The sequence below is a fragment of the Ovis canadensis genome, chromosome 13 (assembly GCF_042477335.2).
Source record: "Ovis canadensis isolate MfBH-ARS-UI-01 breed Bighorn chromosome 13, ARS-UI_OviCan_v2, whole genome shotgun sequence".
Taxonomy (NCBI): Eukaryota; Metazoa; Chordata; class Mammalia; order Artiodactyla; family Bovidae; genus Ovis; species Ovis canadensis.
In genome coordinates, this window is record NC_091257.1 from 45991733 (window position 1) to 46018987 (window position 27255).

The 27255-nt window shown below is 42.9% G+C and overlaps 1 protein-coding gene across 4 annotated transcripts in view; it reads right to left on the minus strand.

The window, feature by feature from the left end:
- The window catches only part of RSU1 (Ras suppressor protein 1), a 208348-nt gene that overhangs the window by 173170 nt on the left and 7923 nt on the right, over positions 1–27255 (minus strand). For all 4 annotated transcript variants that reach the window (XM_069547578.1, XM_069547577.1, XM_069547579.1 and 1 more), the window contains one exon: positions 9938–9988. In XM_069547578.1, coding sequence (XP_069403679.1) covers positions 9938–9988 — 51 coding nt within the window. The remainder of the gene's footprint in view (positions 1–9937; positions 9989–27255) is intronic.

The following is a 27255-nucleotide window of genomic DNA, read 5'->3' on the forward strand; positions in this document are numbered from 1 at the left end:
CGTAAAGCAACTATCCTCCAATAAATAAATAAATAATAAAGGAACTTCTGGGGAAAAAAAGAATTACTCCAGCAAATGGATAAACAAGGTCCTACTGTATAGCCCAGGGAACTATGTTCAATGTCCTATGATAAACCATAATGGGAAGAAAAGAAAATGAAAAAGATTTTTACATACGTATGTATAACTTTGTTGTACAGCAGAAATTAACACAACATTGTAAATCAACCGTACTCCAATTAAAAAGAAAAAGAATGACTTCAGCGAGACATCCTCTGCACGAAGTTGCTTCTCTTCCTTCCCTATCTCATGTCTTGGTGCTGATGAAGGAGTATATGAGGCAGGGGGAAGGGGGTGGAGGAAAAGGCCCAGTGCTAGAAAATTCAACCCTGGACCTTGTTAACTCCTCTTCTAATGATAACAACCACGCCTTCAACCTTAGGGATGCTCCCTGCTCATCCATTTGAGCAAGTGAAGATGCAGGGCCAAATGTCTGGTCCACCGAGCTCCGGGACTCCCTGGAGCAGGGCGTTACCTGTACACGGACACTGACAGAGGAGGCAGCAGGGGAAAGGGGAACACAGAGGCTCAAAGCCACGCGAAGCCCCCAGCTCCAGCTGCACGTCCTCAGCCACGTGAAGCCTGCTACTTACCCCAGACACAGAGCAGGGCGTTCAAAGCCACCCTTTCCTTTTGCACTCAGGTCATGGTTTCTGGGAGGTCTGGTCCTTCAAGGCTAAAAAGCTGTGAATAACCTCACCCTTTATTTTCTACATAGTTGGCTGCAAAGGAGGGCTTTGAGGAGAAAGGTAAGAATCCATCTCCCCTTTTGGAAGGATGAGCAAGATAGAGAGAGAAGGGCAGGCATTTCCACTAAGCATCAGGTGCCTGGAGTGGACTCTACACGGGCAGGAAAAAACTGCTAAAGGAACAGCAAGAGGTTAGACAAGATGGGGATTTTCCTGGTGGTCCAGTGGTTAAGACTTCACCTTCCAATGCAGGGTATACAGGTTCGATCCCCGGTCAGGGAGCTAAGACCCTACATGTCTTGGGGCCAAAAACCAAAACATAAAACAGAAGCAATACTGTAACAAGTTCAATAAAGACTTTAAAAATGGTCCACATTAAAAAAAATATCTAAAGACAATAGCTATCATAAGAAGAATGAGCTTCACATTAACTTAAAAAAAAACAAAAAACCTTATCAAAGTTTTGTACCTATTTCCAAGAAACATCACCAGTGTATCCACACTGCAAATATACTGTTATCTTTCCCCAACTCCAAGGTTTCTAAATATGAGCTGCATGTGCCCCTAAAAAATTTATGAATGGTTTTAACAGGATCTACAAACCTGTTGAAATTTTAAGGATTATGTATAGTTTTCTAGGAATCATGGACACAGCTTTCACTCTGTTCTTAAAAAAGGTGAGTTATGAAAATGTTAAGAACTGCTCTAAAAGAGTGTCTTTTCCCAAGCATCACATCTTTTAGAATATCTCCTCCTCCCCTGCATGACACACATGTATACAGACACTGTCTAGGAGAGTCAACAGATGATTTACATAGAAATTTTTGTTAGTAGATCAATTCCATTTGAGGGTTCTGTTGTAAATAGTAAATGACACCCAGAACATAGAAGCAACCTAAATAACCATCAGCGGAGAAATGGATAAAGAAGACATGGTACATATATACAAGGCAATACTACTCAGCCATTAAAAAAAAAAAAATGAAATAATGCCATTTGCAGCAACACAGATGAAGCTAGTGGCTTCCCGGGTAGCTCAGCTGGTAAAGAATCCACCTGCAATGCGGGAGACCCCTATTCAATTCCTGGGTTGGGAAGATCCCCTGGAGAAGGGATAGGCTACCCACTCCAGTATGCCTGGGCTTCCCTAGGGGCTCACACGGTAAAGAATTAACCTGCAATGTGGGTGGCCTGGGTTCAATCGCTGGGTTGGGAAGATCCCCTGGAGGAGGGCATGGCAACCCACTCCAGTATTCCTCCCTGGATAATCCCATGGACAGAGGAGTCAGGCAGGCTACCGTCCATGGGGTCACAAAGAGTCGGATATAACTGAGCGATCAAGCACAGCACAGATGAACCTAGAGGCTGTCACACTTAGAGAAGTAAGTCAGAGAGAGAAGGACAAAGGTGTATCACTTACATGTGGAATCTAAAAAAAAAATCATATAAATCATATAAGACAAAAATAGAGTCACAGATGTAGTGGGGGTGGGGATAAATCGGGAGATTTGAACTGACACGTACACACTACTGTATGTAAAAGATAAAGCAGACAACTAATAAAGACCTACTATACAGCACAGGGAACTCTGGTCAATACTCCGTAATGACGTCCATGGGAAAAGAATGTAGAAAAAGAATGGATACATACATGGTATAACTGGTTCACTCTGCTGTACACCTGAAACTAACAGAACACTGCTAATCAACTATACGCCAATAAAATTTAAAAAAATAAAAAAGTTTTAAAAAACAGTTAAAGAAACCCTATCCAAGATGAACTCTCCACAGTGGGCGAGCCATGGTGTGGAAAGCGACAGGTTCAACCTGCCCACACATGAGGATCGCCACAGCCTGCCATCTTTCTGAAATTCCCGTAAGTGAAGTCACTCCTTTTAAAAACGTACTGTGGAGGAATTAACACCTACCCTTATTTCGCTTCCTCTGAGCACAGGACAAGACTCCAAGAAGAGAGATTCTAGAGTAGGCACATTCAGGATGGAAGGGCTGACATGAAAGGGATCAAGGATGACAAGTGTCTGAGCAGAGGACACAACTGTATCGAAACCACGTCTTCAACTTCACATGCTGGCCTTGGGTTGTGCTGGTTCTGGACTGTGGGATCAACAGATGCTTCCATGTGACAATCCCGCATGCTTCCTTAACTAAAACCGCCAAAAAACAAACTCCCAACTATAGGCAATTTTGTAAATGGTACCTAACCAGCGGCACCATTGGAAAGACACTGTTCGATCAACAGCTGTCTGACTCACTATTATGTATACATTTTTTCAAATCTAATCTTTCAAATGATGGCACAGGAACAAATTGATGAATGTGCACTAATTAGAAAAGTAAGCTATTGATCAAAGCCTCTGGTTTATAAATGCATTCATACTCTGTTAAAATGCAAACAGCACATTGTTTTGATATTGTCACAAGATAAATTCATGACACAGAGACAATTTATTTTGCATATTCTCCCCTCATAGTTTAATTTCATACAAGCCATGCACTAGAACTTTTGCATAAGGCATGACAAGTAATCTATGAAAGAGGAAATAACTAGAGACTTGGCAACAGAAAGGTGTTGGAAGACTGGTGAAGGTCATTCTTATAAGTTGGGACAGTTAATTTTTCTCATTCATCTCAACAATCAATTATGTCTGTAGAAAAGGGTTTCCATTTATTATGCTTCTTAAAAAAACTGCTTAATTTTCTTCATTATAATTGGGCCTGCATATTATGAGACTGCAATATTTTAATGCAAAACATCCTCCCTAATTCCTTTACAATAACACTTTCAGTAGAGAGCCTATCAATATATACATCTGCATAAAATCTTAAAACATTACATTCATTTTAATGTGTTGACAAAAGAAATTATTGAAATCAGTAAAGAAAATATCCTGGCATTTACTTGTCCACTATAATTTTGAATTCATATATAAGTTAAAATTAGTAAGAAATAGTCTGTTACAAAAAAGAAACAAGTTTTGCTATAACACTTAGGTTTACTGCTTGTCTAGCCATTTCCGACACATTAGATGACAAGAAATGGTCCCAGTTAAGGCTTGAAACAGCCAGCAAAGCTGCTAATATCTCAAGAAAACGTTTTACATGACAGTTAAAAGTTTCAGGTGTAAAACTAAGTAATCACATAACAAGACTCACACTTAAGAAAGGTTTATATAGAACCCACTGATCAACGTTTGCACACAGCAAAAAGACGTTCTTTGCACTTCTTGCAGAAAATGATCAGGGTTTAGTCCTTATCATGCATAGGTCACAAAATGGAAAATACTGTTGTCATATTTCAAGTACTGGGTTTTGCTATTTCTTTTTAAAATTAAGAAAAGCATCATGTTAAAAAATTAATACTCAGATTGCTTTATCATTTATGCAAAATATGAGTCATTTCATAATGCATAGTATTCCTCCTTACATGATGGCATTCAGTAAAAGAACCAATATAAATGGGCACAAAATGCATATTTTCCTGAGTATTACACAGTTGTTGTTTTTTTTTTTAATTAAAATCTGGTTCCATACATATATATTTTAAACTTTCTTCCGAGGGAGAAAAAAATTTTATGTAAAGGCAACAGAATTCTATCACTTTAAAGAGATTGGAAGGAAAGTTTCTAACATGAGAAAGAAACCGTAATAAACACTAAACATGACACGTGAAACTGAACACATACTTTAAGTTTGGGAGTCAAAAGAAAAATAACATACCTCCTTATGGAAGGATCAACATTAATTGTGGCAAAACTGGCCTATGTAAATGGCAGCAACAACATACCCTGAGGGAAGCTTGCAAAAAATTTCGTCCTCTGATAACACCGATTTGGTTTTTAATCTTTTAGCATGAGATGAGGAAGAAGGGGGTGGGGAAAAAAGTATCCCAACAGTGACCTCTAGTGGACAAGTTTTAAAACGATTCTCTCAGAATTTCCTCTTTAAGACTGAAAAGTAGAAAAACATTTACAAACCTAATACTCCCAAAGACCATAAGAACCAGGGATTAGATAAGATGCAGACTGCAAAAGACTCAGCTAACACTGGCTTATAAGGGAGGGTCACCACAAAGGCAGGCAGGCAGAGACACAGGAAGACCATCTTTGAAATAAATGCTGTATCCCCTTCTTAGAGACCCTGACAGCAAGCAAGTGCTGAGTCTATCATCTCAGACAGCTGGGACTCACGACCTACCAACCCATTTATCAACTGGCATTAACTCAAGGGTCTACTTCATGTTCTGCCTGCTTTTGGCACTTTTGTGGGGTGGTATGTACAATACCTAACCATACGCCAGCATTCCTAATTTCAAGAAATGTATCCTACAATTAACTGTTTAAAAATCCTAGTAAATCATTTGGGATCTTACATACATGAAACAGAGCTTCCCAGGTGCCACTAGTGGTAAAGAATCAACCTGTCAACGCAGGAGACGTGAGAGACTCGGGTTTGACCCCCGGGTGGGGAAGATCCCCCGGAGGAGGGCATGGCAACCCACTCCAATATTCTTGCCTGGAGAATCCCGTGGACAGAGGAGCCTGGTGGGCTACAGTCTGAAAGGTTGCAAAGAGTTGGACACAACTGAAGTGACTTAGCACGCACACATGCATACGTAAAACTAAGGGAAAGAGTGACAAGAGGACCAAACCAGGAGACCTAGAATAGCAGTAGTAGGTCTTCATTTCCTTTTGGAGAAGTCAACTCAGCTGAGCCCACCGGGTTTACCAGGTGGAGAAAAACACCCACAGCTGGTCACGACCCCAGCTCTTCGACTGTGCCTCCTGGGGTGTCCCTGAGGAGCCAGATACACCACGGAGACAATGTAAGTCTGGTTTCGGACCACCCACCACAACAAAGCAACTACTGCAGTCAACTGAGTCACACAAACTTTCTGGCTACTCAGTGCCTGTAGGGGTTGTGTTTACACTCTACAGCTGTCTACTAAGTGTGCAAAGTATTATGTCAAAAAAACTGTACATATAATTAAAAAGCACAAAGCTTAAAAAAAAAATGCTAACCATCATCTGAGCCTTCAGCCAGTTGTCACCTTTTTGCTGGTGGAGGGTTTGAAACATTGCGAGAATTACCAAAGAGACAGAGACACGAGGTGAGCAAATGCTGCTGGAAAAAATGGTCCAGTAGCTTTGCTCAACTCAGTGCTGCCACAGACCTCCAATTTCCCCCAATTCAATTCAATTTCCACCAAGTTCAGTAAGGTGAGGTCTGCCTGTACCATGTTAGCACATCATTCTTTCCCTGTGAAAGGGCCACGTAAAGGGGAAAGACAGCAATTCCTGGGATATGAGGCTCTGTTTCTCACTGCTCAGCACATTTGAAAGGAGCCTACAAGCAGTTAAGGAACAGAAGTGTGCAGCGGTTACATTCACGCAGATCCACACACTGACTGATCCTGAAGAAACGTCAGGTTCCTCCACTGACCACTTCACCCAGACCCCTCGTTTCTCACCCTGGTCCTGCCATTACTGCCTTTACATGAGGGCTTCCTGGGAAGCCATTCTGGGCTCAGCAACGGGCAGTAAAGAGGAATAAAAGATGGTCTCAGCCTTCAACCAAGCCTAAGACATCTTTGGAGAGGACGAAACAGGAAGTGGCAGGAGGACAAGGAAGAGCCCTGCTGGTGCCAAGATTCTCCGAATATGAGACTTCCCTGGCGGTGCAGTGGTTAAGGCTCCACCTCCCAATGCAGGGAGCACAGGTTCAATTCCTAGCTGGGTCACTAAGATCCCACATGTCTTGTGACCAGAAAACCAAACATAAAACAGAAGCAATACTGTAACAGATTCAACAAAGACTTAAAAAATGGTCCACATCAAAAAAAAAAAAAAGAGTCTCTGAACAATAGGATTTGGGGGAGAGATATCTCCAGTTTGCAGGGGGGCCAAGAGGAAGATGGGCGGGGGGTGGGGCAGGCAGGGGAGGAAGGGAGGAGCAGAAGAGCCTGGCGGCAGAGCCTCATCTTTACCCTGCATTCCCCCGGGGCAAGCAAGCACCTCCATCCGGGGTCCAGAGAGTCACCTGCCCAATCACAGCCAAAAAAAGGTTCCCTCACTACTGCACCTCCCACCTCCTTTAACCCACTGCAGACATTGTATGGACTGAAGGAGTTGTTACCAGCAGAGTCAACCCCAGTGACTGCACCAAAACACACCAGCTCCAACCCATTCCCCCAGATTTACACATCAACCGTGTCACTGTAACAATGAGGAACCTCTGACAGTGATTAGACGGACAATTTTGCAAGACCCTGACAAATTCCTGGTGGCTCAGATGGTAAAGCGTCTGCCTGCAACGCGGGAGACCTGGGTTTGATCCCTGGGTTGGGAAGATCTCCTGGAGAAGGAAACGGCAACCCACTCCAGTACTCTTGCCTGGAAAATCCCACGGACAGAGGAGCCTGGTAGGCTACAGTCCATGGGGTCGCAAAGAGTCGGATACGACTGAGCGACTTCACTTTTCTGACAAATTCTCATGTCAAAAACTTTAAGAATTCCAGCTCACAAAATCTTGGGAATTTGAGGGTCATCGGCTTGCTTTCCCCTTTCTCATGGCCTCACTCGTACTATGTTGAGGGGACCTGCTGATCTGTCAAAACCACAAGCAGGAAGAGGGGGCCAGCTCACTGCCATGTTCTTCCAACAGCTCCAAGATACCGACTCCAGTCCTCAGAGTTGAGAGCTGTCCCCAGACCAAGTTCCAGCGTGAGTAAGCTGGTGACTCGTCCCCCAGGTATACAGGACGACACATCAGAAGTGTAATTGGCACACGAGGATGCAAGATAAAAGCAGTGCTGACGGGTTTATCTTTTGAGTCCCATCAGTTTGAATGTGGTGCTGTCAGCTAGTCCCCATTAAAAAGCACGGAAAGTGAAAGACACTGATTACAATGAAAAGTGACAGGAGGCCGGACTCACCCACCTCCACGTAATGCATATTTATCTTTCCATCAAATGGACATATTTACTATAAACACTGGAAAAACCATAGCGAAGCCATTCATTTAAATGCCAGAAAAATAGTAAAAGATGCTAATTTGACCTTAGTGAAACAGATCAGGCGTCACTGACACCACTCACAATGGCTTGAAACAATTTACCAAGACGATTAATTAGAGCTTACTGGATTAGGTCAAGAGTGTCTCAAATGGGAAAAAAGGGGGAAAAGGGGGAGCGGGGAGAAACAGGAGAAAAAGTTTGGATCCACAGCAAACCTCCTTAATAGCAGACACAACTTAACTCTGTTTATGCCTCCCTGCATGGATGGAGGAGCCTGGAAGGCTGCAGTCCATGGGGTCGCTGAGGGTCAGACACGACTGAGCGACTTCACTTTCACTTTTCACTTTCATGCACTGGAGAAGGAAATGGCAACCCACTGCAGTGTTCTTGCCTGGAGAATCCCAGGGACGGGGGAGCCTGGTGGGCTGCCGTCTATGGGGTCGCACAGAGTCGGACACAACTGAAGCGACTTAGCAGCAGCAGCACATCCAGAAAGAGAAACTAACACCCTGATCCTGGAGATTTCTTTATGGACATATAAAAAGAAAAACTATGACTCTCTGAAAGGCTTTTTAAGCAGCCAATCAATTAATGGTACAATGGGAACAAAACAGGTTTGGCTTCCTTTTTCAATGGAAACTGTTTTTCCCTCTGATGACAATGCAAGATTGAACACCAGTGGTAAACTTGGCAATTAGGAAATATTTTCATGAACTACACGACAGAGAGAGCATCAGAAATTTCTGCTCACCAAATGTGGGGGAATGTAGGGATCACGCAGTCCACCCTTTGAAATAAATTTCAAATCCCCTCAGAACTGGGATTAGGGTCTCAGCGGAGAGAGAGCAGGACCATTCACTACAAGAACAATGAACGTGGCAGCATATTACCCGTTACAGTAACAGCTACACGTGACGTGTCACCCTATCAGCCGCTGGGGCTCCCAATACTCAAACGTGACAGTGGTGCCACTCTGCCCTCGCTTTTTGCTAAAAACGAACTGATCTGCCCGTCTCCTGCTCACGAGAGGCCCTCACAGCCACTCTTAACTCTCCATAATCAACAACTCTGTGACATTGCTTCCCGCTGTATATAATGCAATACACACACAAATTCACGACACAAATCCCTCAACACCGTATTCTGCTCTGTTTCACCGAACTGGGAAAGCTCCCTCACAAATTCCTGCCACATGATCAGAAAAGCATTCAAGTCTGCAGGAAATACAGCAAGCACAAAGACGCGGCCGTCAATTAGACATGAGACGGGACAGTGGGCCCCTGTCATTAACACCTTTTAAGCCACAGCTCTAAGAATAAAATGGCCCACGTTAGTCATACAAGATTACGCTTTACCAAGAGGTATGAAACCTACTATACATTAACTGTACCACTCCCAATGCCTGGGACAATTTTCCCTGGAAATCAAGACTCAAGAACTTGAAAAGCTCAGATGCAAATATCTATCACTTCTACAATTTTGTGCTCCCCACCCGCCCCCATCAAGCAGGGAAAGAAAGTATATCAATAATCACATTTTCCCCTTTTGAGGAGAAAGTATAAATGAAAGTTAACAATGTTTTGCTCTGAAAAATTCAACTTAAAAAAAAAAAAAGATTTACTTTTTGTTGTGGCTCACTTTTTTAAAAGTCTTTACTGAATTTTTTACAATATTATTTATTTTATGGTTTGGTTTTTTGGCCATGAGACAAGTGGGATCTGGCTCCCGACCAGGGTTCGATCCCACAACCCCCTGCATTGGAAGATAAAGTGTTAACCACTGAACCACCAAGGAAGTCCTCCAACACTTTTTTGATAAGCTTCTTTTTTCCCATAAAATAATAATGAAACGTCTCAGCATTTCAGGTCACTGCAGCAGTTTGCATGCCCAAAGGGGACCATTATCGGAGGAACAATGTCACTGTCTTCCTTCAATTTATACACATGAAAAATTGAAGAAAAATTCCTCAAAACAGAAAACTACAAAATACAGGAAGACCATATGCTCAGATATCTTAGTGCCATCTCAGTACACTTTCGCTTTGCCCAAATCATCATTTGTCATTACTGTCGAGGGAAACAGAAGAATTAGCAGTTCCACCACGTTACCTGCAAGTCAGAAATTGTGTAACAGAGGACAGCAATGGTTGACTCACTTGTTAGCTTGTTGTGGCTGAGGACCAGCTGTGTGATGTGGGACAGGGTGACTGGAAAAGAAAAGAAAAAAACACACAGTCAGTTAATGTACCCAGATTACACTCACGCTCCTGCAAGGTAACGTGCCCAGTTCTTTTCACAGGTTGGAGTGTTACCACTCACAAAAATAGACGCAGGGATTCACAGAAGGCTATCTGTTCAATGTTAAATTGCACGAGGAAAAGCCACGCAATAAATGGTGCAATTAGAACAGCGAGTTAGCGCTAATGTAATTTTAGCACTGATGGCATTAATGTCACAGGAAGGAACGGGACAAGGGCCAGTGAGCTCTGCTCGGCGACCTGGAGCACTGGTCCAGCCTCCACAATCCATCTCACTAAGTGAACTAGTCAGGAGATCTGGAAGGAACCTTCCCTAGCCCATGCTTAGAAAACCACCCCATCAATACAGACGGACCACTGCTTCCCGAGTCACTGTCAACCCTGAAATGTTCCTACATGCTCTCGATGACCACAGTAGAAGCCCTCCACATGTTCCTCTCAACAAGTTTGGGTGACATTCCAAAGAACCAGCAGATGGCTCACCAGTTTCAAACATGATCATGGAAGCTTAAACTGCTGAAAAAGACTACATTTGCCTTTAAAAAAGAAAAGAAAAAGGGTTTTCCAAGTACCAAGAGAGAAAATATGTATACAAATTCACCAAAAAACAAAAAAGAAAAAAGCCAGTGGGGGTTAAAAGGTGACTTCAACTTTGGGTTCTAAAACTTCACTTTGTGGTCAGCAAGCGCTCTCTCTCTCTCTCTGTATATATATGTGTGTATGTGTGGGTGGGTGTATATATATACTTACTGACATAATATATTTACACCCATATATTTATTATTTGTTAAATTTACTTTTATATATAAATTATGTATATTTACCTTTTATTATACATATTAAATTGCATATTTATATGTATAAATATAAATGATTATATACTATTTATACTAATTATAGTGTACTTAATATATATTAAAGTTTTAAATGTGAAATATATATTTGTGAAGAAACATATTAGAAATTTTTCCAATATTCTTTCTGTAAGAACCTTATGTTAATGCAACAGTTTTTCCCCCTTCAAGAAACACTAAGACAAATATTTTTTTCTCAAGAAGAGTCTCAGGATTGGAACCCACCATCCTTGAAAAAAATATGCATCACCCCGACTGCAACTTTTAAGCGTTTTTCTTTTGTTAAACTATCACAAAGTTACAGAAAAGTTCAAACTACAATACAAAGACCCATTTCTCTGTCCTGACTCATAAACTTTATGTCCCATAAAATTTAGGGTATCCCTACAAAGACATTCCCCTGCACAGTACATCATTATCATCTGATCCTCAGCCCTCAGCCACCCCAGTTTCACCAAATGTCCCAAACAGTTCTTTTTTTTTTTTTTTTTTTTTAAATTTTAAAATCTTTAATTCTTACATGCATTCCCAAACATGAACCCCCCTCCCACCTCCCTCCCCATAACATTTAACAGAGATGGGTCCAGGTTAGAATCTACGATGCACGTAGCTGCCAGGCCTCATCAAGACACCTCTTAGTCTGGGTCACTGTTTCCTTGACTTTCAAGACCATGGAGATTGTGAAGCACAGAGGCCAGGGTATTTTGTATTATGTCTTCCATGTGGTTTTGTCCTTTAATTTTCATTGGAGTCTAGTTGCTTGACAGTGTAGTGTTAGTTTCTGCTGTACAACAAAGTGAATCAGCTGTACATACACATGTATCTCCTCTTCTTCAGATTTACTTTCTTTTGAGTCACCACAGAGCCCTGAGACCTTTGTGTATTCTTGATTAGCTCACGTTAGCACCATCAGCAGCAATCCTGAGGAAATGCCGTCGTCTTCTCACTGCATCCTATCAGCTGGCACAGATTTCAATCCGTTCCATCACCATGACCTTCCCTCGATCACTTGAGTCTGCCAGGCTTCTCCACTGTAAAGTTACCCTTTGCCCTTGTAATTAGCATTTTCTAAGGGGAGTAGGCACTTTGACCACCTCATGGGAAGAGTTGACTCACTGGATGCTGGGAGGGATTGGGGGCAGGAGGAGAAGGGGACAACTGAGGATGAGATAGCTGGATGGCATCACCGACTTGATGGCCGTGAGTCTGAGTGAACTCCGGGAGCTGGTAATGGACAGGGAGGCCTGGCGTGCTGCGATTCATGGGTCGAAAAGAGTCGGACACGACTGAGCGACTGAACTGAACTGAAGGGGAGTAGGAGCAAGGATACCTAAACTACGTAACAATCCTGTTCCACATGTGTTTCATCGTCCCCAACTGGGGCAATTTTGATCCTCATGGAACATTAGGCCATGTCTGGAAGCTCTTTTGATTCTACCAACTATGACCACTAGAAACTCTAAACCTTCCTATGTGGCTCACATTGTATTTCTGTTGCATTAGTGTAAGTTGCTCAGTTGTGTCCAGCTCCTGGTGACCCCACGGGCTGCAGCCTGCCAGGCTCTTCTGTCCATGGAATTCTCCGGGCAAGAATACTGGAATGGGTTGTTATTTCCGTCTGCAGGGGATCTTCTCAACTCAGGGACCAAACCCAGGTCTCCTGCATTGCAGGCAAATTCTTTACCACCTGAGGCACCACTGGTGCCGAACACTGGTCTAAGCAGTGGCATCTAGGGCCCAGGGATGCTGCTAAACATCCTACAAATGCACCAGGCAGCCCACCCAAAAAGAATCATCCAGTCCAAAACATCCACGAGGCTGCTGCAGAGAAATCACGAATTCATTTTACTTCCATCTGTATGGCTTTGTGGTGTCCTATCTCAATCAACAGGTTGCCATCATTTGTTCAGATCATGATGATGACTTGTTCAGATTACAATGGTCGCTGAGGCGGCTGGTGTGAATCCCCCAACCAAGCAGGCTGCCTGGGCCTTCTGACATGTCCCCTTCACTTGCTGAGTACTTCTACTCTTTGGCATGAGACAGTCAAACTCATCTTGCACTTTCACTGCCACAGGCCTGGAATCCATCAGCCATTTCTCCAGTGAGCTTTGCTTCTTTTTTATTGTGCAGAAAATGGTACTTAGAAGCCAAATCTGGGCACTAGATGTGCTCATTGTTATTTGAGGTCTCAGTATTCTTAGGTGAGGGAATTAGAGAATACACACATATCTGTGCAGATTTCACTATATTACTGAAAATCCCAAGTTCACACCAATAGATCAATTTCAATACAACCCTGTATGGTTCATTCTAGTGTTCTCCCTTTCCTGTTTGTAGTTCCCTCTCTTAACAGTGAGAACTCTGGCTTCCATTATCTTTAAGCTACTTACATATGTAGTCAGTACCCCTACATGTAACTGCACGAAGCACAGTTATCTCACATCTGGGTGTGAACAGCTCTATGCTGACCTGCAGGGACACAGAGTCAAGGTCAAGATGAGTAGGCAAGCTCGAGATGTGTCATGTTCTGTTCAAAGTGGCAGAGACCTTGGAGGCTCTAGGACCAGCTTGTTCACACATCCAGGGATATGCAGGTCACTGACTTACACTTGGCTGCAGATCACTGACCAGCTGCATGCAGAAGACGGTGCTAGAGATTTCAGTCCAAGCATTCTCAACACTGGGACTACTCCGATATGTCTTAAAAGTTCACATCTGGAGACAAATTATGTCCTAAGCAACTAAGAAATGACCCTGAGGCAGGGAAGGGTGGTGGACTGTGCCAGTAAGCCGCAACTAAGAAATGACCCTGAGGCAGGGAAGGGTGGTGGACTGTGCCAGTAAGCCGCAACTAAGAAATGACCCTGAGGCAGGGAAGGGTGGTGGACTGTGCCAGTAAGCCCCTGGGGCCCCTGATGGTCAGCTGTGCTTTCTTATCCCTGCTAAGCTATGTCCTGTGCCTTTACAAACTCCCTGGGTGAGTGGGTTCTGTGGAACCTTCTGGGTTCTTTCAACTAGCCAACCTATGTATTAATGTAGTAATCCATCACCCCACGCCCTTTCTTCCTTCCTACCTGGACACCTGTCCAACTCAACCTCCTCACCTGCTCGTCTACCTTCCTCAACCTGATCCCGCTCAGGCTCAGACCTCCCAAGCCAGGCTCCCTATCCTGCACAGATGCTCTCCTTACCACACTCATGGTTCCATACCTGGCTCTGGACCACCATGCCTACGCCCACCCCCACCCTCCTACCCTCAAACCTTGAATGTGTCTCTTTTTCTGTTGCACTTACTGACTTTAGGATTGAATCTTTAGGGAATGAAGATGAGAAAGGCAAAGCAAAGGAGCAATTTTACAATTTTAAAAGCATTACCATGATCTCTTCTAACATATGAAGCTAGATTTTAGGCACTGCGTAGCATCGTGCACACATCTATATTTTAAGAGTTAAGACTGTTCCTGTCCACTAGATATAGCATTCCTTTATCTCTGAGGCATAAAGTCTGATATGAAAACAAGAGCGGCCTTCACATAAAACCAGAAGAAAGGATTGATAGATATGTAAGTTGAGACAGTAGCCAGAGTCACAAACCGGAAATAACAGGAGCCACACAAGAGTTTCTCTCACTTATACATGGGCAGTACAGAGTTTCTGGTTTCTTGCTGCCCAGCCATTCCCCATGTGTGAATCCCACCTCATAGTCCAAAGGGGCTGCCTGAACTTAGCCATCATGGCTATATTCCCCTTAGGAAGATGGAAAGGGGAAAAAACCCTTCTAAGAAATTGCACTTCCACTTATAATACAGTGATGCCTAAATGCAAAAGAGGTGGATTACAAGTGACCACATGTGAGATAAAATTAGGGGTTTTAAAACCAACAAAGATGGTGCACACCAAAACTGGCAGACACTCACACTAAGCAAATACTTCATTTGAGTGTCACAGAAATAATTCTGCTAACCAAAAAAAGACCCTGATAATTCAATATCCTGCCTTAATTTTTCCTAAAATATCAAAACTACCTTAATTAAGAAGAAAAACACTTTGCTCTTCTCCCAGCTAACATTCATAATGAAAGATTTAATAAGAGAAAGTCGGGTTTTTTCAAACCTTTCATTGGCTTTTCTATTACACAAGCATTTAGCAGGAGAGAAAATGAAGTTTGAAAGTTCTTTTTTTTTTTATATAGAGAAATGTATGTGTTGTTTCACCTGATCACATTACTATTAATAGATGTATTTTTCTTTCTCATTATTGCTACAGGGCTACATATTAAATAAGAAGGAGAAAAATAAGAACAGAAAAGGCAAAGTGAATAAAAGACCTTTGAGGAAATATTTAGGGCAACAAAAGACTCTGGGCTGGGTCCGCTGGGAAGGCAGTTAAGTTGGACAGAATTGAAATCTCAGAATCAATCACAAAGCCTGTGACAGGCAAAGACCAAAGAGCCAGACATGTATTCAAGCAGCTGCCACTCCCCTCCACTTGGCTACGCAGAGTCCATTGTGGGCCTTATACTGATACTGCACTGGCTACAAAGAAGGGAGAAAAGGTCTACCAAAATAGAATGGGTTATTTAAAAGTGCAAAAGCCACCCCAGTCAATCATGTGGGCAAAATGGAATCAGGTCTCCCCACTGAGCTGCCCTGCTACTTACACACTAGGAAATCTCCCAGGGCAGAGAAACCCTAGCTTCGGGTCCTGCTAGCCATACACTGTCCAGAAGCAGTGGCGCCAGAACAGGGACGGCAAATTAGCATTAAAGGTCCTAAAGCAATACTGAACCGTGTTTTGCCCAGGCATTTTCAAAGTAGAACAGACTTCCAAAGCCAACTAAATAACTGAGAAAATGTGCTGGCATATAGTTAACGCTGCCGTGCCCTGGCTCTCACTCTATCTCTAGCCTTTAGAAATGGTATGTGGGTAGGGAAGGAATCAACTGGGAGACTGGGACTGATTATATACATACTACTACTATAAAATGGTAACTAGTAAGGACCTACTATATAGCACAGGGAACTCTAATCAATACTCCATAATGACACAGAAGGGAAAAGGATCCAAATAAGAGTGGAGATACATGTGTATGTATACCTGAATCACTTTGCTGTACATCCGAAACTAACACCTTTGTAAAGCAACTCCAATATACTCCAATATAAAATAAAAACAAACAAGAGCAAATTTTAAAAAGACAAACAAATAAAAAAAAAGAAGTGGTACGTGGGTGAACTCTCTATCAGGCCAAAATGAACGTGTGGGGAAGAGAATTGCGGGGAGAGGACTGTTTGAAGGTGAAGGGGTGGAGAAGGGCTAGATAGCTGGTGCTGTGTGTGTGACTGATGATGGCTTATTCTCCGGCCAAGGATGGAATCGGCCAGAAAGTGCTAAATGATCAAAGAAAAACTGGCTGTTTCAATAACTTCCATCAGAGAGCCACGCAGGCACTCACGGACTGGACATTTACCAGGCACGATCAGCATGGCAACGGTGTCTGCCATGGAGATCTCTGAGAAGTAATGTCAGATGCAGAGAACACACGTGTGGACACCAAGGGGGAGAGGCAGGGTGGGGTGAATGGGAGATTAGGACTGACATGCATACGCTACTATGTACAAAACAGACAACTACTATATACATAGTATACCATTTTATACCCAGTATACTGTTTTATACATGGTATATAGCTCAGGGAACTCTACTCAGTGCTCTGTGTTGATCTCAATGGAAAAGAAATTAAAATTTTAAAAAGAGGAGATACATGTATATACACAGCTGATTACTTTGCTATACAGTAGATATGAATACGATAAAGCAACTATGCCACAGTAAAAAAATTTTTAAATAAAAATAAATAAGCGAAAGAAATAAAAAACAAACAGAAGCATCAATGTCAAGCATACATCCTCATTAGATTGGGACAGTCCTGGATTATGCCCAGTGTCCCTCTCAAAAGTGTCCTGGTTTGAATGATAAGCCACACAGTCCCTCAATTTAGGCAACAGAGAATACAGAACTGGACGTGGAAGACATACAGAACTTGGAGCTTATGGAAGCAATTCTAGCCTTATCTGAGCAAAGAAATGAAAAACAAGGAAGGTACAGGACCAGGTGGGCCAGCCAGCATTATAATGGACTACATTCAGAACAATCAAAGGACTAGCCAACACTCCTAGACAAAGAATCATCATGTCTGGATAATGCATGGAAGCAGATATTATTTCAAATAGGTTCAGCTTTTTTCCCTTCATCATCTAGTAGACAGCGTAAGAGAAATATAAGCAGGATGAAATCTACAGCACCAGATGATGACATGGCAGACCTGCTTTCAAAACAATCCAACAAATCACAGAGATGTGCCACACTGGAAACTGTCTCTCCTGCTTTCAGCCTGGCAGATCAGGAGCAAATTATTCCTCTGGTGGCACTTTAGAAAGGTTTAAAAAGTTCCAGCTTCACAAAATGACATTTATATCCAGAGGAAAAAACACAGCCTAACGGGAATGCTACTTGGAAACACATGCAGTGACACGGGACGTGACAGTTTGTGCCGCCCTGTCGAAGGCCAGAACTGGGCCTCTCGGTGGCTGAGCTCGCAATGAATCTGCCTGCAGTGCAGAAGACCCCGGTTCCATTCCTGAGTCGGGAAGATCTGCTGGAGAAGGGACAGGCTGCCCACTCCAGTATTCTTAGAGGGCTTCCATGGTGGCTCAGTTGGTAAAGAATTCGCCCCCAACACGGGAGACTTGGGTTCAATCCCTGGGTTGGGAAGATCCCCTGGCGAAGGGGAATGGCTACCCACTCCAGTATTCTGGCCTGGAGAATTCCATGGCCTGTATAGTTCATGGAGTTGCAAAGAGTCAGACACAACTGAGCGCCTTTCACTGGCTGGTTCCCAATGAACAATTCTGGAACACTGGTCACCAAAAACTGGACTGTAACCATCAGCTCATTTCACCAGCTGCATTCCCCATGGAAGCAATCAGAAAAACACAGCTACCACCAGAAGACAAGTAGTCTACCCCTTTTTGATGACTCTTGAGGGATCAAATACTGCGCTGGGAGAACAGCTGTACCCTCCCTGAGATGCTCAGAGAGGGTCACTTTTGACTTGTTTTACAATCCCAGGGGGACACCCTTCAAATTCAGTGCAGCTCTGTAGATTACACTGCAAACAGGAGATCCTATTCCTTCGATTCCTCCCAAAGTGGTTGACGGAAAAGAAGAATCCATTCGAACTGAAAATACTGAAAATAGGATGATCCAAAAGGCTGTTCTGACCACTTTGGGTCCCAAGTCTCCACAATGTGTGATTAAAATGCCTGCCCATGTCACATGCTTAAGTTATTTCACCCCTGGCAGAAGGATGCAGATTCAGATCTTCTTAAATATGCAGCTTCTGACGATGTATTTAAGTAAAGACAGACAATAAAATATTTGATACCAAGATATAGTTTAAATACCATATTCATCCACACACCCAGAATCCTAAGAAGTATTCCTTTGAATTTTGTTCATAATTTAAAACTTCAGAAAAAAAAAAATCCATGGTATAAAAGCTTTCCTTGACTTCACAACTAAATACTGCAGCGAGGCAGAAGTGTTTTTGTAGCTAAGTTTTCAAAACTGGTTACAAGACTGAGTCTTATTTACAGATAAAGGGTCCCTCAACCACAATGACTTGCTTTTTCACTCAACAGAAAGCAATTTATCTGATGATTTTTTAAATGTGACATCTCATTCTATACATAAATAAGAGCAGAGAATTCACATGTACTGAGAATCCCCATAAGATGGTCACTGACTGAGGCTTTTGTGTCTACAGGGACATTAAGTCAAAAGATGCTAGACCCAGAGCACTGTGTTACTGACAAGGCAGAGCCGACATCCTTCCCGTCCAAACACATCACCTTACAGTCTCTCCTTCAGGAACAAAGACAAAGAAAAACTTTAAATTCAAAAATGCCCAGGAGAATTAAAGAGGAAAATACAAGTACACAGTTATTTATTGCTCTCAGGGGATGTGTAGGGTGATATGAATAAACGTTCTGTGAATTACAAACTGTTTGCAAGGCACTGTATTTGGTTGGTGTTGACAGAGATAGAAAATGCATGAAGACATAGTTACTGTCCTCAAGGAGTTTATAACAGGAAAAGTGAGAGTGAAGTTGCTCGGTCATGTCCAACTCTTTGGGACCCCATGGACTGTAACCCACCAGGCTCCTCCGTCCATGGGATCTTCCAGGCAAGAGTACTGGAGTGGGTTGCCATTGCCTTCTCCAGAGGATCTTCCCGACCCAGGGATCGAAGCCGGGTCTCCCGCATTACAGGCAGACACTTTACCGTCTGAGCCACCAGGGAGGTCTGTAATAAGGGGAGGTAACAAAAACCTATGACACATTGTCTATACATGCCACATCTTTATCCACTCTTCCACTGATGCACATTTAGGTTGCTCAGCGGCGTATCAGCCATAGAAAGGAATGAAACTGGCTCATCTGCAGAGATGTGAATGGACCTAGAGATTGTCATGCAGAGCGAGGTGAGTCAGAAAGAGAAAAACAAATGTATGGACAGCAAGGGGGAAGCGGGGTGGGAGGAACTGGGAGAATGGGACTGACCCATGCACACTGCTGACACCATTAAACACTAGATTACTAATGAGAGCCTACTGTGCAGCACAGGGAGCCCTACTCAGTGCTCTGCGGTGACTGGAATGGGAAGGACGTCTTGAAGGGAGGGGTGCACACACACACACAGCTGGTTCACTCTGCTATACAGCAGAAGCTAACACAGCACGGTGAAGCAACTGTACTCCAACAAATATTTAAAATTTTTAAAAATAAATGAATTAATTTCCTTTGCTCATCTCAAAAAAAACAAAAACCTGTGATACAGGCAGATGAGCAGCACCTTAAGGAGGTAAGCTGATTACAAACTCCCATTTAAAAGGAAATGTTGGAAGGTTTTTTTTCAGGCTTCTCAGTCCATGGGATTTCCCAGGCAAGAATACTGGAGTGGGTTGCCATTTCCTTCTCCAGGGGATCTTCCCGACCCAGGAATCGAATCTGGTTCTCATGCATTACAGGCAGATCCTTTCTCCGACTGAGCCACCGTACTTCCTATATCAATGTGTTATGCTGGGCACTGAATCACCACTTGTAAGAATCAAAAATGTTAAAGTAGTCATGACAAGAACGTTTATCAAACACTTAACATGTGCTGCCATGGTTCTAAGAATTTTATTACCTCATTTAGTCACCACAGTAGGAATAGGGCTTCTGCAGTGGCTTAGAGGGTAAAGTATCTGTCTGCAATGTGGGAGACCCAGGTTTGATCCCTGAGTCAGGAAGATCCCCTGGAGAAGGAGATGGCACCCCACTCCAGTACTCTTGCCTGGAAAATCCCATGGATGGAGGAGCCTGGTAGGCTGCAGTCCACAGGGTCACAAAGAGTCAGACACAACTGAGTGACTTCACTTTCACTTTTCACTTTTCTTCCTCACAGTAACCCTAACAGATATAGCACTATTATTTTCTGCCTCCTTCCCAATTTTTTGGGTGAGGGAAAGGAGATCCAGAGAAGTTAGACAGCCTGCTCACAGTTTCAGCTCTAGGAAATAGAGAAGACTCTTTACAAGCCATCTCCAAACGAGAATCTGATTAATTCTGACTGTATTTTTCTATGGGAGAAGGCAATGGCACCCCACTCCAGTACTCTTGCCTGGAAAATCCCATGGACGGAGGAGCCTGGTAGGCTGCAGTCCATGGGGTTGCTAAGAGTCGGACACGACTGAGCAACTTCACTTGCACTTTTCACTTTCCTGCATTGGAGAAGGAAATGGCAACCCACTCCAATGTTCTTGCCTAGAGAATCCCAGGGACGGGGGAGCCTGGTGGGCTGCCGTCTATGGGGTCGCACAGAGTCGGACACGACTGAAGTGACTTAGCAGCAGCAGCAGCAATACTTTTCTACAAGACAAACAAATCCAGCAAATAGCCACAAACAGAAGACTGTATATCATTTTAAGATGTCCAAAAGAGAATGCCTGGACTTGAAGTAAAAAAAAAATCTTTCCAGCATCTAGGAAAAAAAGACATAAGAAAATAAAATCAGATCATCAGACTTCTAGACAGCAAGGCTTTACACCAAAAAAAAAACCAAGATAACACACTAACAATACTCTAAGAAATAAATTATGAGTCTTCAGTTAAGGCTGACTTTCAAGTAAAAAGGCCCAAACTTCGGTCAATAAGCACAATGCTGGTGATTATGCTTCCCTGGTGGCTTAAATGGTAAAGATCTCGCCTGCAATGCTGGAGACCTTGGTTCAGTCCCTGGGTTGGGAAGATCCCCTGGAGAAGGAAACGGCTACCCACTCCAGTATTCTTGCCTGGAGAATCCCATGGACAGAAGAACCCGGTGGGCTACAGTCCATGGGACTGCAAAGAGTCGGACACGACTGAATGACTAACACTTTCACTGATGATACTGTCCTCTTGAGTGCTCCTGAGCAATCTACCAGAGTACATGTTTCAGACATTCAAAATGATTAGAGATACTGAACTGCGGGCTGTATCTGATGAGCATGAAAGACACAAGTTCCTGGGTGGTGGGTTCTTACCAAGGGAGCCTGAGTGAAAGGGACACATGTCCCTTCCAGACCAAGACCCTCAGGGCAGGAGGTTTGCTAAGCCCTCTGAGTGCTGGCTGCCCAGCTCTGAGCCAGCAGATGCAGACATCGCCCTGTGTGGCACGGAGAAAGGAACAGAAGGAAGTGGAGATCCTTGAAGGCTACTAGGAGCAGAGAGGCATACTCATCCTAAGCTGTGCTGTGAAGGAGAAAACATTTTTTAAATTCTTTAAGCCAGGGGTCCCCAATCCTCAGGCCATGAACCAGTACAGGTACCAGGTACTGGGCCTGTGGAATTTCCTAAGTGACAGAGCAAGGAAGCTTTGTTATGTTAATGAGATGACTTCTGGAGGCTGGTACCCAGGGCAGCCAGACCTGTGACAGGAGGACTGGAACCACCCTAGCCAATCAATTCTTTCTAACTTGATCTAAAGAGTCAGTGCAACCAACCCCAAGAAAAATCACAGCACATTTATTTTATGAATGTCAGCAAACTGATCCTAAGAGTGATATGGAAAGGCAAAAGGCTCCAAGTAGCCAATAAAATACTGAAAAAGAAAAACTCAGAAAATTGTCACGTCCCAACACAAAACTTACTGTATATAGCCACAGCCAACAATGGGTGAGAAAACAGACCAATGAAACATTACAGAACCAGGAAGTAGACTCACACAGATAAAATCAACTGGTCTCTGACAAGGGAGCAAAGGCAATTCAATGGGAAAAGGAAAATGTTTTCAACCAATGGTGCTGGAACTTGACATCTATATAAGAAGAAAAAGAGAAGAAAGAACCTAGACACAAAACTTTTAACTTCGAGAAATAATAACTCAAAGTGGTTCACTCTCTTAAATGTAAAATGTAAAAGCATAAAGTCCTAGAGGGAAAATCTAGGCAGTCCTTGACCTGGAAATAATGTCTTAGATACAACACTAAAAGAATTATCAGGAAAAAAAAAAAAAGAAAGAAAGAAAGAAAAAAGGTGTGTTAACTGGCTAGGAATTTATAAAAAACACTTCTCCTCTATAAAAGACAGTGTTAATAAAATGGAAAGGAGAGCCACAGACTGAGACAAAAGTTTTTGCAAAACACGTATCTGATACAGGACGTCTTTGTAAAATACATCAAGAAATTTTAAACAATAAGAAAGCAAACCACCCAATGAAAAAATGGGCCACGATTCATACTCTATGCAAGTATCAGGTCACGAAACACTACACCTGAAACAACTATTGTACATCAACTACATTTCAATAAAAAATAATAATGTAAAGCATAACAGAAAAGAAAAGCTACACAAAATAGACTTCACTTAAAAAAAAAAAAAAGGCCAAAGACCTTAATAGACACCACAAAGAAGATGAACAGATGGCAAGCAAATATATGAAAAGGTTTTCCCCATCACCTGCCATGAGAGAACGGCCCACTGAACAATGAGATTCAGAGAGTCAACTCCTAGGCGGATTGCTAAGAAGCGCAGGGTCCCCAAGGAGAAAGAGGTCTGGGGCGCTCGAAGTGGAGACAGGGATCCGGAGTTCTCAAGGAGAACAGGACAGATTTTTTTCCTCTACATTCTCTAGTCTTAGTCAGTTACACAACTCAGTTTAAACTCTGTACCAGGGATTACACAACAACAACGTATCCTGCTGGGGGACAGTCTTCGCCTCCTGAAAACCTTCTGACTAACCCTGATATCTTAGAATGTATATTATGGGAGTGGGTCTGGTAGGATCCTTCTATTGTTAAAATTCTCATCTTGTTATCCTGAAATGTAAATCGTGGGAGTGGGTCTGGTAAAATTTTCACAAACTTTTGAGACATCCTTTTCATTCATTGTAATGACTAATTAAAAAGTATATAACTCCCTTGCTAACACTAGAGGAGGGGCACTCTCCATCCCCCTTCTGATGTCTGTGTCAGAAGCTTTCTCTATCTCTTTTACACTTAAAATAACACGTTATTACACAAAAGCTCCGAGTGATCAAGCCTCGTCTCTGGCCCCGGATTAAGTTCTTCTCTTCCGGAGGCCAAGAATCCCAGCGTCTTTCGTGGTTCAGCAACAACCTTTCAAGATACTGCTACAAGTCTATTAGGATGGCCAAAATCAAGAACACTGAGAACACCAAATATTGAGAAGGATGTGGAGCAACAGGAACTCTTATTTGTGGTTGGGGGACGTATGTGTGAAATGGCTCAGCTCCTTGGAAGTCCGTGTGTTGGTTTCTTAGGACACCAAGCATATTCTTACCATACAACCCAGCAGTTGTGCTCCTTCGCGTTTATCCAAAGGAGCCAAAGAACCACGTTCTCACAAAAATCTGCACATGTATGTTTATAGCAGCTTTTCTCAGACAAAACTGGAAAGCAACCAAGATGTCCTTCAACAGGTGGGAGGACAAGCAAGGCGTGGTGCGTCCAGACAACCGAACTGTAGTCAATACTAAAAACATACAAGCTAGCAAGCCAAGCCAAGACACAGAAGAACCTGAAACGAACATGACTAAGTCAAAGAAGCCTTTCTTTAAAGGTTACGTACTACACGGCTTCAACTATGTCACATTCTAGAAAATGCGAAACTATAGAGATGTAAAATTTCAGTGATTGCCTGGGGTTCGGTGTCAGGTAAGTAGGAAGAGGGGGGGGGAAAACCACAAAGGGTATTCAGGGCAGTGGAACTACTCCAGAGGACACTATGAATCTGTGAAAAGCCACTAAGTGTCTGTGTTTCTGCTTTGCAAATAGGTTCATTTGTTCAATTATTCTAGACTCCACACATATGCAGTAATAAACGATGTTTGCTTCTCTCTTTCTGGCTTATTTCACTCCATCTCTAGGTCCACCCACATCCCTGCAAATGGCACGATTTCATTCTTTTTATGGCTGAATATTCCACTGCATATATGTACCACATCTTTATCTATTCCTCTGCTGATGGACACTTAGGTTGCTTCCGTGTCCTGGGTATCGTGAGCAGTGCTGCAGTGAACACCGGGGGGGCATGTCTCTTTTGGACTATGTTTTCTCCAGGCACATCCCCAGGAATAGGACTGCTGGGCCATACAGATGATTCATTTGCTGTACAGCAGAAACACCACATTGTAAAGCAACTATATTCTAATAAATTTTTTAAAGTCATCACGTGTTACAACGCAGAGAGCAGACAACAATGTAAACTGCAAATTTTAGTTAATAATAAATCAATGCTGCTTCACCAACTGTAACAAAAGTACCACTTCAATGCCAGATTTTAACAACAGGGGAAACTGTGGAGGTTTAATAACAGGGAAAACTGTTGTAAAAAATGAAGTATGGTTGTTTTTATTTTTTAAAAAAAGGAGAATGGGGAGAGAATATGCACGAAACAACTGTTTCCAGCAGTATCTTGGTGGCAGTATCAGCATTGTTAATTGTGTGTAATTGCCCAGTTGTGTGTAAGGTACCAAAAAGGTACTAACTGTGAGATAGTCTAACATCATTAGCATCCTTGAGAATCAGAATTCTCCGAGTGGAAGAAAAGTAGACAAACAGTATTGAAGAAGTTCAGTAAAGGCCTTGCAGTGTTGTATTTGAACTGGACCTACCAGTACAAAGTCTTTAAGTATTTTAATTTTTATATAGCAGACACAGGAGTGGGGAAGGAGATGGTGGGATGAATTGAGAGAGTGGCATTGACATATAATACACTACCATGTGTAAACCAGATAGCTGGTGGGAAGCTCCTATATGCCACAGGGGACTCAGCTTGGTGCTCTGTGGGTGACCTAGAGGGGTGGGATGGGATAAATATATATATATATATATATATATATATGTACAAATATGGCTGATTCATTTCTGAGAAACCAACACATTATAAAGCAATTACACGCCAATAAAAAAGGAATGTTATTAAGCCTTTGCCAGTCATTTATGTTTCAAATGTTTCCCCCATATTTGGGACCCTTGCTTACATTTTAAAGAGTGTCCAAGGGCACACCCCAGGACCCAGAAACTCCAGCCCTAACCTGTGACCAACAGAAAGGAACACGTGTGCTGACACGGCCACAGCAGCAGTACTGGTGCCAGCCCTAGCCTGGGAGCCAGCAGCAGAACAGAGGCGGGAACTGAGGCTGTCACACCCCGGATCTGTTAACCAGCATCATGACACAAATGAACCTCATGAACAAGATGCCGAGCATGAGAACCAAAGAGCGGAGATCGCACTGTAAGCTCTCCTTCCTCTGAGTGATGCCAATCAACTGGCAAAGGAAATCTACGCTGTCAAGAGTCAGGACCGTCTTGACTCTCAAGAGTCAGGAGGTGCCAATCGCCTTCAGTCTCTTGGTTTGAAGTCTGTCACGCTGTACGGTCACGTGTGCAGTTACCTACAGGAACACTCTGATTAAGGCATTTGAAGTGGAGCTTTTTAAAAAAACAATGTGTGTCTGGGGAGGAAGAAGACTGCTGTTTCCTGAGCCCAGTCTGCTGGAGCATGGGAAGGTCAGATCCCTGAATACATTCCTCGATGGATACGGAATCAGCAGCCCATACAGGTCAGGGAGGCAGCTTCCGGAGCCCACAGGAACTCAGTGGACACTTGCGGAATTAGTGGTTTCATCTTTGTATGTGCACCTGACTCTGGAAAACGTTCGTGACATCAGAGAGGCAGAAAGCATGAGCTACAGCACAGCTTCGGAAGTCTGACTGCCTGGCTTCAAGTCTACTACTTATTAGTGTACTAACACTCAAACACTTACTAGCGTGCTGAAGCTCTGGAAATCTCTGGGCCCTCAGCTGCAAACTGGATAGTGAGAACAATGACGATGATGACAACAATCCTAATGGAGCTGTGGGGTTTAAGAGAAATAATCCAGGGACCTCCTGGTGATCCAGTGACAAAGACTTCTCTCCCGGTGCAGGTGGCCTGGGTATGATCCCTAGTCAGGGAATGAGATCCCACATGCTGCAACTAAGATCAAAGATCCTGTGTGTCCAACAAAGACTCAGCAAAGCCAAACAATATTAAAAAAAGAAATAATCTATATGCAGAGCTGCACACAATGCCCAGCATGTGGTAAGCAGTGTGCGCGTGTATGGATTAATACACTCATGTATATAGCTTCAGTTACCTATTATTTTTATCCTTCTAGCAAAGAGTGTACAACTTGAAGAATACATAATAGGCTGCATAGGCATCTTTTACAAAGCCTGAAGATGGAAATATTCACAGCTCTAAAAAATCAACTTGTCTTGTCTATGCAAATATTTGCACAACAACCATTTAGATACTGAGGTTGCAAACTGTGTCACCAATTTCTGCCTATTTCTGCACTATGCTCTGAAAAACCAAGCGTCCAAGACCCCCTCCAATTCACTACCTGGTCTGAGGTGTGCCTCTCATTAGCCCATTTTACGCTTAAGAACTGTTCTGAGTCTGGAGGCACCGTTAATGCATACGCACAGAAACATATTAAGTGAAAAGGCTCTTGATGAATAACAGGTAAACTGCAACTACAGTTACTAATTCATGCAACCCAGGTTTATTCTACTGTGATATATGAAGACAGAAAAAATGAATTAGCACATAGTAAAAAAAAAAAAAAAAAACCTCATATGTGACTGTTAAATGCAATCAAGAATAACAGCTTTTCACAAAAGCCTTAAGAAACTAGGAGGTTCAGAATTAACCCTGACCAGACAGGGACAAAGTTGCTTCTACTGTTTTCTTCGACAGTTCGAGTCCT